The sequence below is a fragment of the Rattus rattus genome, chromosome 1 (genome assembly GCF_011064425.1).
Source record: "Rattus rattus isolate New Zealand chromosome 1, Rrattus_CSIRO_v1, whole genome shotgun sequence".
Classification (NCBI taxonomy): domain Eukaryota; kingdom Metazoa; phylum Chordata; class Mammalia; order Rodentia; family Muridae; genus Rattus; species Rattus rattus.
The window spans coordinates 248,930,258-248,941,177 of record NC_046154.1 but is presented as its reverse complement, the minus strand read 5'-3'; the positions used below and the strand labels follow the sequence as shown (position 1 = coordinate 248,941,177).

General features: G+C 50.3%; 1 protein-coding gene across 1 annotated transcript in view; it reads left to right on the top strand.

Annotated features, from left to right (window-relative positions):
* The first annotated feature begins 3,689 nt into the window (after positions 1 to 3,689).
* The window catches only part of Cpsf1 (cleavage and polyadenylation specific factor 1), a 10,618-nt gene continuing 3,387 nt past the window's right edge, over positions 3,690 to 10,920 (top strand). The window contains exons 1-23 of the mRNA XM_032917416.1: positions 3,690 to 3,934; positions 6,278 to 6,305; positions 6,388 to 6,521; positions 6,648 to 6,728; positions 6,846 to 6,997; positions 7,094 to 7,240; positions 7,368 to 7,507; positions 7,585 to 7,695; positions 7,795 to 7,888; positions 8,091 to 8,178; positions 8,250 to 8,372; positions 8,473 to 8,524; positions 8,601 to 8,689; positions 8,756 to 8,830; positions 8,907 to 8,987; positions 9,065 to 9,154; positions 9,300 to 9,410; positions 9,483 to 9,624; positions 9,706 to 9,884; positions 9,966 to 10,102; positions 10,177 to 10,351; positions 10,423 to 10,629; positions 10,724 to 10,813. Of these exons, the coding sequence (XP_032773307.1) occupies positions 3,791 to 3,934; positions 6,278 to 6,305; positions 6,388 to 6,521; positions 6,648 to 6,728; positions 6,846 to 6,997; positions 7,094 to 7,240; positions 7,368 to 7,507; positions 7,585 to 7,695; positions 7,795 to 7,888; positions 8,091 to 8,178; positions 8,250 to 8,372; positions 8,473 to 8,524; positions 8,601 to 8,689; positions 8,756 to 8,830; positions 8,907 to 8,987; positions 9,065 to 9,154; positions 9,300 to 9,410; positions 9,483 to 9,624; positions 9,706 to 9,884; positions 9,966 to 10,102; positions 10,177 to 10,351; positions 10,423 to 10,629; positions 10,724 to 10,813 (2,670 nt within the window). The 5' untranslated portion in view covers positions 3,690 to 3,790. The remainder of the gene's footprint in view (positions 3,935 to 6,277; positions 6,306 to 6,387; positions 6,522 to 6,647; positions 6,729 to 6,845; positions 6,998 to 7,093; positions 7,241 to 7,367; positions 7,508 to 7,584; positions 7,696 to 7,794; positions 7,889 to 8,090; positions 8,179 to 8,249; positions 8,373 to 8,472; positions 8,525 to 8,600; positions 8,690 to 8,755; positions 8,831 to 8,906; positions 8,988 to 9,064; positions 9,155 to 9,299; positions 9,411 to 9,482; positions 9,625 to 9,705; positions 9,885 to 9,965; positions 10,103 to 10,176; positions 10,352 to 10,422; positions 10,630 to 10,723; positions 10,814 to 10,920) is intronic.

Here is a 10,920-nt window from a genome sequence, read left to right as displayed (position 1 = left end):
AAACCCGGGGAATGGTCAGAGTCCTCCAGGATCTGAAGGGGTTGGGGGTGGTCCCTGTCTCCAGTCAAAACATTACCAATAATGCTTACAAGTATGAGGGCTCATTTCTGCCATGAATGGAAACCCAGAGACCGTCAAACCAAAGGACAACCCATTGATATTGAGCAGCTCCACAGCTCTTGGCGGGATTGGCTTTCCCAAAGCCCCTCGCATTAGCTTCTGGAGGTTGGCATGATTGTCTACTCTAGACTAGGTGGCTAAAGAACGGAAATTTATTCTCTCAGTTCTGGAGGTTAGAGGACTGAAGGCAAGTTTTCAATCAGGCATAAGAAATGGATCCCAGGGCTGGAGAGACGCCATGGCAGTTAAAAGCACTGACTGCTCTTTCAGAGGTCCTGAGTTCAATTCCCAGCAACCACAGTGGTGTCTCATAACCATCTGTGATGTGATCTTGGCGCTCTCTTCTGGCGTGTAGTCATATATGCAGGCAGAACACTATACATAGGAAGTCTTTTTAAAAAAAGAAAAGGAAAAAAAGTGTCCGGGTTCGAATGACAGTCATCACACAATCCAAAACATTTCATCAGGACCAAAAGTTTTACTTCTGCAAGAAGGGTGTGTAGCTGTGCTAAGCAAGCAAAAGAGCATATCCAGCAAAGGTACTGATGGGTTTTTTATAATACTTAATTCAAAAGGAGACAGTGTCTCAATGTGGGGTTAGAGCTTAGCTTCATATACCTGCATGATTGATTGGCAAATGCAGAACAGTGCAGGTGCTAAGGGGAAATAAATTTGAACAGTGTTAACTGTTAGGCCAGGCATGAGATGCATGCCTTTAATACCAGTACTCGGGAGAGGTGGAGGCAGGTGGATTTCTGTGAGTTCAGGCCTGCAATGTTTTATGAGTTTCAAGCCAGTTGGAGCTACACAGCATGACCCTGTATCAAAAAAAAAAAAAAAAAAATTCAGAATAGCCGGAGCTGTGTAGAGAGACCCTGTCTCAATAGTGAAAAACAAACCTAGGAAGAGGTTGAATTTACCAAGCGGTCGCTTTATTTGTAATGTTTGTTGTTGCTGTTTACATTTTCAGACCTCTTACTATGTTCTGTTTGTTTGGCTGGCTTCTCTGTGTAGCGCTGGCTGTTCTGGAACTATATAGACCAGGCTCGAACTCACAAGATACACCTGGCTCTGCTACCCCAATGCTGGTCAAAGGAATGTACCGCCACGGACCAGAGCTGCTGGGCTACAGGAAGGGGGAGGGCACGTCGACCTCACCTTGTTTACCTTCCGCCGGCCCGCACAGCCCTGAAGCTCCTCCTCTTCCTCCAGCTGCTGTGTCAGGCCGTCAGCATCATCCTCTAGAAGAGTTAAGTCGGCTGACCCTGAGCCTATGGTGTTCTAGCTCTCTGGGGCAGAGCAGCCACAAGCAGGAAGACTCTGGGGCCGGTGAGCTCCGTAGCCAGGTGAAGCAAAGCTGACCCCCAGCCCAACCCAGCTCCTCCAGAAGTGGGCTTCAATTAGTTTTAGTTTTGGAGGGCTTGTTTGTTTGTTTGTCTGTAGGTAGGATTTCCCTGTGTAGTCCTGATAGTCCTGGAGCGGGCAGCCTTGAACTCAGAGATCAGCCTGCCTCTGCCTTCCAGTGCTGGGATTAAAGGTGTGTGCCACCACCGCCCAGTTATTGCTATGTATTTTTGATTGGGTTGGAATTCAACCAGACCAACTAGAGCTTTGCACTCTCAGAGATCTGCTTGCCTCTGCATTCTGAGTGCTGGGGAAGGCTTGGCTCTTTACCCCAGATAGATCACCACAACAAAGGAAAGAAATGACTTCACAAAGGTCCAACTTAGCAAACAACTACACAATTTAATGAGTTTATTAGGCCTCCTTACAGCAGGTAAAGGTATTTACAGGTATGTATTTACAGGTATGTGGATGGTTCAAAAGCAGCTATGTTATCAAAAAGCTCACCCAGGGGCTGGAGAGCTGGCTTCTTCTGGAGGACCTGAGTTCAATTCCCTGCAACTACATGGTGGCTCATAACCATCTATAATGGAATCCAGTACACTCTTCTGGTGTATCTGAAGACAACTACAGTGTACTTACATACATAAAATAAATAATAATTCTAAAACAAAACAAAAAGCTCACCCAAAGCCAGGCATGGTGGTGCATGTCTTTAAAAAGAGGGTTAAGGAGGCAAGCAGGCAGATCTCTGAGTTCCAGGCCAGCCCCTATAGCCAGCATAGCCAGGGCTAATTGAGATGTGTCTGGAAAAAACAACCAACCAGAAACCAAACAAAAAACCCACAAAGCTCTCTCTGTCTGCCTGACCACTCCCACCCCGGAACTCCAAGTGTTAAAGGGCTCCCTCTCGGCGTTTCAGGAACCCTTGAACCTTATACTGTTTACCTCCAGAGTCTTTTTTTGACTCTTCCCCCCCCCCCCAGAGCTGGGGACCGAACCCAGGGCGTTGCGCTTCCTAGGCAAGCGCTCTACCACTGAGCTAAATCCCCAGTCCTCGATAGCCTGAGCTGGTTTTTGTATTCCTTTTCTTTATCTTTATGGCCTGCTATTCCTGGCGGCAGGGCTTAGCCCTGAGTTTGTGGCTTTTGGGGCTTACTCTTTTAATTTTGTATCTGTGGCCTTTTGAGGTTTATTCTTTTAATTTTGTATCTCCAAACCTAGAATTCGTATAATTCTCCTTTCACCCTCAGAGTCTTAAGAACCTGTAGCCAGAAGGAATGTTTAAATTTGGAGAGAAGTTTCGATTGCTTCATAACTCAGGGTGTCACTGGGTAACCAGACTGTCCTCAAAAGCACATAGTTCTCAAGAGTGCTTGGGAGTGCACATGTGAGGTGCAATGTTACAGGTCTTAAGAGTTTTGTTTCTTAAGATTTTTATTTTAAAAACCAGGTATATATGTGCCAGCATGACTGTGCGGCTCTAATCCCAGCGCTTGGGAGGCAGAAGCAGGCAAATCTCTGAATTCGAGGCCAGCTGGGTCTACACAGAGTTTCAGGACAGCCAGGGCTATATTGTAAGACCTTATCTCAAAAATCAAGAAAATCAAACAAAGACAAAATACTTTTAGAAAGAAATCTTTAGTGTGATACAGGGGTGATCTATCACATCACCTGATCTACTGAGTGGAGTTGTGAGAGAGCTTTGTGTGTTGATATATGTTTCTGTATCCTTTTCTTTTCTTTTCTTTTTTTTTTTTTATTCTTTTTTTCAGAGCTGGGGACAGAACCCAGGGCCTTGCGCTTGCTAGGCAAGTGCTCTACCACTGAGCTAAATCCCCAACCCCTCTGTATCCTTTTCTTTTTTTTTTTTTTTTTTTTTTTTTTTTTTTTGGTTCTTTTTCGGAGCTGGGGATCGAACCCAGGGCCTTGCGCTTCCTAGGCAAGCGCTCTACCACTGAGCTAAATCCCCAACCCCTTCTGTATCCTTTTCTAAGCCTATATTCCCTTGTTTTATTTTCTGGATTTAGCTAATGAGGCAAATCTTGGAGGGAGCAGAGGGCAAGGGACCAAGCTCTTCAGTTCTTATCAAGCTAGGCCACTAGGGGCTGCTGTTCGCTCGCAGCCAGGGCACGCAGGCGCAGATGCGAAGCGGTCCGGAACCCTGCTTCTCAACAACCTAGTCCTCCTAGAAGGTGGGTCCGGGCGGAAAGCGCAGGCGCAGAAACTCGGAACTCGGTGGCGGGGTTTGCGCGCGCCGCCGGACCGAGTCCGCTGCCGTCCCTGTCCCCTGAGTCGGCGGCTCCGGCGTGACAGTGGCGGCGACATGTACGCGGTGTACAAGCAGGCGCACCCGCCCACCGGGCTCGAGTTTGCCATGTACTGCAACTTCTTCAACAACAGTGAGCGCAACCTCGTGGTGGCCGGCACCTCGCAGCTCTATGTGTACCGCCTGAACCGCGACGCTGAGGTAGGCCGTGTCTCCTGAACAGAGATGCCCAGGCCGTACCGTAGTCACCTCGGCAGGTTCCCCAGTGCAGAAACTGAGCTTTGCCAAAGGTCTCTGGTCCCCAGAGTCGGTTCATCGATACCACGTTGTTTGGCCTCATTTTACCCTGCCCGGACACCCCTGCCTACGGTCTACTACTTGTTCTTTGGTATTTTCAGGAGATTGTTGCAGACCTTCCATGTGCTTAGCAGCAGGGACAAGGCAGTGAACCAAGACCCTTGAGGGAGATGACCCTCCAGTGAAACAATACCTCCACACACTGACCGCCACACACAGTCGCTACAGTGTCTCTGGGAGTAAGACCCAGTGAAGGAGGCTAGGTGTTTCTAGACAAAATAACCAGAGCTTAGACTGAGCAATTTTGTTGGTGGAAGAACGTTTCTTCACAAAGGAGCAAGGCTGGAAGTTGTTCGGGGACAGACTACTGTCAGTAGATGTAGTGATGTAGAATGAATTCATCACTAGATAAGGGGGTGTTTTGGTTGCTAGAGCGACAGGAAGTGGTTCAGGAAGCCTTTTTGCAAAAGGCAATTTTCCATGGCTCCTGGTAGTGCACTCCTTTAATCCCAGGCAGAAGCAGACAGATTTCTGGGTATTCCAGTTTAAACTGGTTCCAAGCCAGCTAGGGCTACATAGTAAAACGTGTCTATAGAAACAAACAAACAAAAAAGCCAAAGGCAGCTTCTTTTTTTTTTTCTCTCCAAAAAATTTTAAGATTAGACTTACTCATTTGTGTTTGCCTGTATATATGTATGTACACCACATGTCTGCTTGGTGTCCGTGGAAGTCAGTCAGCATTATGGATGGTTGTGCCATCCAGTGGGTCCTCTGTGAGAGCAGCAAGTGCTTTCGATGGCTGAGCATCACTTCTGAGATGCAGTTTCACTGGGGCAGCAGAACTGGACAGGGAAATCTCACCTTCATAGAAGATATGATTTACATAGACAAGGAAGTGTGGAGAATGGGAGTCAGGCAAAGTGGTTTCAAGTAAAGCTAAGTTTTTGTGATAGAGGCTAAGGGAATAAGGAACGAAGGAAAGAACAGGTAAGAAACAGGGCAGAGGCGTCACGACTACTCTCCAAGCAGGGAGTTTTGGCAATGTAATGATCTTACTCAATTTATGTTTGAGAGTGGTCCAAGGAGACTGGTCAAGAAGTGGCTGCAGCTATTAGGCAAGATGGCGGCCTAGGACACTGTAGCTAGGACACTGCTTCAGGTTTAGGATGGATAGAGGTGGAGTTTGAAAGGAGCTCCAGGTAAGGCCAAGAATCTGTCACTGTTGTGGGCAACAGGTCTGGATTTGGACTTAGCAGTTACAGAGCTGGCGTTGCTAGTCCCTGAGGTGGAGACAGCTGTTGAGGGGTATGGAGATGAGGTGACCAGAAGCAGACAGTTACCCTAGAGTTGGAAGAAACATGGCTGGGAGGACAATATGTTGGAAGTGATCCCTGTGGCTCTGTGCTCTGAGCCTTAAATGACTGTGACAAAGTGGTACAGAGGCGGGGTGGTGTGCATGGTTGAGTCCTGTGGAGAATTGGTAGTGGGGAATCAGTTAGCTGGTTGGAAGAAGACCTGTCCAAAAAGCAGCAAAAAAATTGAGCCGTGACTGGTAGAGAGCAAGGGTTTTAAAGCTTTGTTTTAATTTTTTTCTTGTTAAATTATTTTATTACCTATGAGTATCTGAAGCATTTGTGGTCATGTTTACAGATTGCTGTAAGCTGCCATGCTGGGAACCTAATCTCGATCCTCTAGATGAGTGCGCTTTACATAAACTCTGAGCCATCATTCCAGTCTCCTGTTCTTTGCCTGCCTGCCTGCCTGCCTTTCTTTCCTTCTTTCTCTCTCTCTCTCTCTTTCTTTCTAATTTACTTTTCTTTTTTCTTTAAAGATTTTATTTATCTGAGTAGTATACTGTCACTGTCTTCAGACACACCAGAAGAGGGCATCAGCCAGATGGTTGTGAGCTACCATGTGGTTGCTGGGAATTGAACTCAGGACTCCTGGAAGAACAGTCAGTGCTCTTAACTTCTGAGCCATCTCTCCAGCTCCTTTGTTTTTCTTTTTTCCTATTTATTTATTTATTTATTTATTTTTTTCCGGAGCTGGGGACCGAACCCAGGGCCTTGAGCTTGCTAGTCAAGTGCTCTACCACTGAGCTAAATCCCCAACCCCTTGTTTTTCTTTTTAAGTGACTATTTTTATTTTATGTGCATTTGGTGTTTTGCCTGCATATATGTCTGTGTGAGGGTGTTGGATCCCCTGGAACTGGTGTGTGGCTTCTTACTGCTTTCTTTTCCATTCCAGGCTCTGACCAAGAATGATGGGAGCACAGGTAAGTGTGCATGCAGGTGGTGGGGTGGGGATGGGTGGCCTGGGCACAGGACCCATCCCTGACTTGCTGACCTCTACTCCAGAGGGGAAGGCCCATCGAGAGAAACTAGAGCTGGTAGCCTCCTTCTCCTTTTTTGGCAATGTCATGTCCATGGCCAGCGTGCAGCTTGCAGGTGCCAAACGCGACGCCTTGCTTCTCAGCTTCAAAGATGCTAAGGTGAGCAGTGTGGGTCTGGCAGGAGGTCCTGGGCACGGTGGTGTTACAGAGCCGCGTAGGCTGGGATGTGTTCGTGTGATCAAGGTTGGTATTGAACGGGCCATGCTTCTGACCTCCTACCTCCAGCTGTCTGTGGTGGAGTACGACCCAGGCACTCATGACCTGAAGACCCTGTCTCTGCACTACTTTGAGGAGCCTGAACTTCGGGTAAGCCAAGCCTAGCAGTGCCCCAGGCTAAGCCTAGCAAGTCCCCATTTTCTTCCTAGTGCCCCAGTGCTTCCCTCAGATCCTCTATAGCCCAACCAATGTCCCTTCTGCCACCAGGATGGATTTGTGCAGAACGTGCATACGCCCCGTGTGCGGGTGGACCCTGATGGGCGCTGTGCGGCAATGCTCATCTATGGCACAAGACTGGTAGTTCTGCCTTTCCGCAGAGAGAGCCTGGCTGAGGAGCATGAAGGGCTCATGGGTGAGGGGTGAGTACTAAGCTGGGCTGGCTGTAGTTTTGAGGACCCAAGAGCTCTGTGTTTTTTGCCCCGTCCCCTCCTCCTGCTGACATCTTTGATCTGTAGGCAGAGGTCCAGCTTCCTGCCCAGCTACATCATCGATGTACGGGCTCTGGATGAAAAGCTGCTCAACATCATTGACCTGCAGTTCCTACACGGCTACTATGAGCCCACCCTGCTTATCCTGTTTGAGCCCAACCAGACCTGGCCAGGGTAAGGCTGTGGGGCCCTCTGCTGTGGGCCCTAGGTGTCTTGCCTAGGTGGGGTGGCAGTGGGAAAATTGGGTCACTGGCCTTGGGAGCAATGCGACTGCCTCTGGGTGACCTACCTGCTGCTCTAGGCGGGTGGCTGTGAGGCAGGACACGTGCTCCATTGTGGCTATCTCGCTGAACATCACACAGAAAGTCCATCCAGTCATCTGGTCCCTCACCAGCTTGCCTTTTGACTGTACCCAGGCCCTGGCTGTGCCCAAGCCCATAGGTGAGGTTATGGCTGTGTTGAATGGCAGTGGGGGTATGGGGCAGCAGTAAGCTGCTTATAGTGGTGTCTACCTCCAGGTGGGGTAGTGATCTTCGCTGTCAACTCCCTGTTGTACCTGAACCAGAGTGTTCCCCCATATGGCGTGGCTCTCAACAGCCTTACCACGGGCACCACTGCTTTTCCATTACGTGAGTGGGGTGCACTTTGGTCAAAATGGGATGTGCCTGGTGCAGGGCAGGCTATGGTGAGGGCCAGGCATTCAGTTTGCATGGTCGTGCTCCCCACAGGTACCCAAGAAGGTGTAAGGATCACCCTGGACTGTGCACAGGCGGCCTTCATCTCTTATGACAAGATGGTCATCTCCCTCAAGGGTGGTGAGATGTGAGTCCACAGCCCATGAGGCCCGACCTCTGGGATACACACCTTTTCTGTCTTCTCAGTACCTCTGTGGGTGCAGTGGGTACTCTGCATGAGGCCTGCATGAGGGCCGACCTCTGGGATACACACATTCTCTGTCTTCTCAGTGCCTCTGTGGGTGCAGTGGGTACCCTTACCCACTCAGTACCCCTACCTCTACCCACAGTTATGTGCTGACCCTCATCACTGACGGCATGCGAAGTGTCCGAGCATTTCACTTTGACAAGGCAGCTGCTAGTGTCCTCACCACCAGTGTGAGTAGGGATGGGGTTGGGAGTGTCCTGGGTCCAGGTCTGGTTGTATCTTATTCACACCGCTTCTTTAGATGGTCACAATGGAGCCTGGATACCTGTTCCTAGGCTCTCGCCTGGGCAATTCCCTCCTCCTCAAGTACACAGAGAAGCTGCAGGAACCCCCAGCCAGCTCTGTTCGTGAGGCTGCTGACAAGGTACCTGTCCACAATGCAGGGTCCCTGGGCCTGTCCTGCCATGACTCCCACGTGTGACACAGCCTCAGGACTGACTGCTTACTCCTTTCTCCTTTCACAGGAAGAACCTCCCTCAAAGAAGAAGCGAGTGGACCCTACAGTGGGCTGGACAGGTGAGAGGCTGTCCTTGGATGAGCAGGGGAGGGCCAGAGTCCACAGTTGGACTCAGTTGGACTCTGTCTGCTACAGGAGGCAAGACACAGGATGAGGTGGATGAAATTGAAGTTTATGGCAGTGAGGCCCAGTCAGGCACACAGCTAGCTACTTACTCTTTTGAGGTGAGACTGGGGAAAGCAGGGGGTATCTCCTACCTTCACCCTACCTGACCGTTGCTGTGCCCACAGGTATGTGATAGCATGCTCAACATTGGACCCTGTGCCAATGCTGCTGTGGGCGAGCCTGCCTTCCTCTCTGAAGAGGTACTCAAGGGGTTGGAACTGTAGGTGTGGAGTCTAGAGGGTGGCTGGGAAGCCCTATCCTCATCCCACTCTGTAGTTTCAGAACAGCCCTGAGCCAGACCTGGAGATTGTGGTTTGTTCCGGCTACGGGAAAAACGGGGCCCTGTCTGTGTTGCAGGTATGTGTGGACAGGGGTGGCGGATTCCTGGTAAGGCTGATTGGCTGAACCTCACTCTCACCCTTACTCCTTTCCAGAAGAGTATCCGGCCCCAGGTGGTGACAACCTTTGAACTTCCTGGATGCTATGATATGTGGACAGTCATTGCTCCTGTGCGGAAAGAGGAGGTAGATGAGGCTGGGCTGAGAAAGAAACCCAGAAGGGGCAAAGAATTATACATTTAGCACCTGGGGACACTGGGGTCCAGGTCACAGTCACATACTGCCTTTGCAAGACTGTGACTCCTGCCCTGATCCTCTTTCACTCTCTCAGGAAGAAACACCCAAAGCAGAGAGCACAGAGCAGGAACCTAGTGCCCCTAAAGCAGAGGAGGATGGGCGAAGACATGGCTTCCTTATTCTTAGCCGGGAAGACTCAACCATGGTAAAAAAGTAGAATCTGGGACTGGGAACAGGGTCCCACGGGAAAGGACACTACTTACCTCTGTCACCACAGATCCTACAGACTGGCCAGGAGATCATGGAGCTGGACACCAGTGGCTTTGCCACACAGGGTCCTACTGTCTTTGCTGGAAACATTGGGGACAATCGTTATATTGTCCAAGTCTCGCCACTGGGCATTCGCCTGTTGGAAGGCGGTAAGTAGGCAGGTCTGTGAATAGGTCTTCAGGCAGGCAGCATGTGCCTGCCACCTGACCCTGACCCCCTTGTGTCCACAGTGAATCAGCTACACTTCATCCCTGTGGACCTGGGCGCCCCCATCGTGCAATGTGCTGTGGCTGATCCCTATGTGGTCATCATGAGTGCTGAGGGACACGTTACCATGTTCCTACTCAAGAGCGATTCCTATGGTGGCCGCCACCACCGGCTGGCACTACACAAGCCTCCACTACATCATGTAGGCCCTCTACCCTTGATGCCCCTGTCTTTCCACTGCCTGTCTCCTGCCCTTGTCTGAACCCTGTCCCACTTCCTACAGCAGTCTAAGGTGATTGCGCTCTGCCTGTACCGAGATGTCAGTGGCATGTTCACCACTGAGAGCCGCTTGGGTGGGGCCCGTGATGAACTGGGTGGCCGAAGTGGCTCAGAGGCTGAAGGCCTGGGCTCAGAAACAAGGTAGGTAGGGACTGGTATGTGAGGGTCCAGGGTCCATTTGGCAGGCTGTGACATATCTGTCTGTTGGTTCTCAGCCCCACAGTGGACGATGAGGAAGAGATGTTATATGGGGACTCCAGTTCCCTCTTCAGTCCCAGCAAAGAGGAGGCCCGTAGGAGCAACCAGCCACCAGCTGATCGTGACCCTGCACCCTTCAGGGCTGACCCCACTCACTGGTGCCTGCTGGTGCGGGAGAATGGCACCATGGAGGTACATATATCACACGCTTTCAACGCTTACTACTGCCTTTGCTCCCACTCCTAACCATTGCCTCTTTGTAGATCTACCAGCTCCCAGACTGGCGGCTGGTATTCCTAGTTAAGAACTTCCCTGTGGGACAGCGGGTTCTGGTGGATAGTTCATTTGGACAGCCCACTACACAAGGTGAAGTCCGAAAGGAGGAGGCCACACGCCAGGGGGAGCTGCCTTTGGTCAAGGAGGTGTTATTGGTTGCTCTGGGAAGCCGGCAGAGCAGGCCCTACCTGCTGGTAAGTACCTTCCTACCTTCTGCTTCCTAGGGCCTTGCCTCACCCCTCCAACTCCCCACATATCCACCTTACCAATTTTGCTTGGATCCCCCAGGTACATGTGGACCAGGAGTTGCTTATCTATGAAGCCTTTCCCCATGACTCTCAGCTTGGCCAGGGAAACCTTAAAGTCCGTTTCAAGAAGGTGCCAGTGAGGGTTGGGGATTTGGCTCAGTGGTAGAGCGCTTGCCTAGGAAGCGCAAGGTCCTGGGTTGGTCCCCAGCCCCGGAAAAAAAAAAAAAAAAAAAAAAA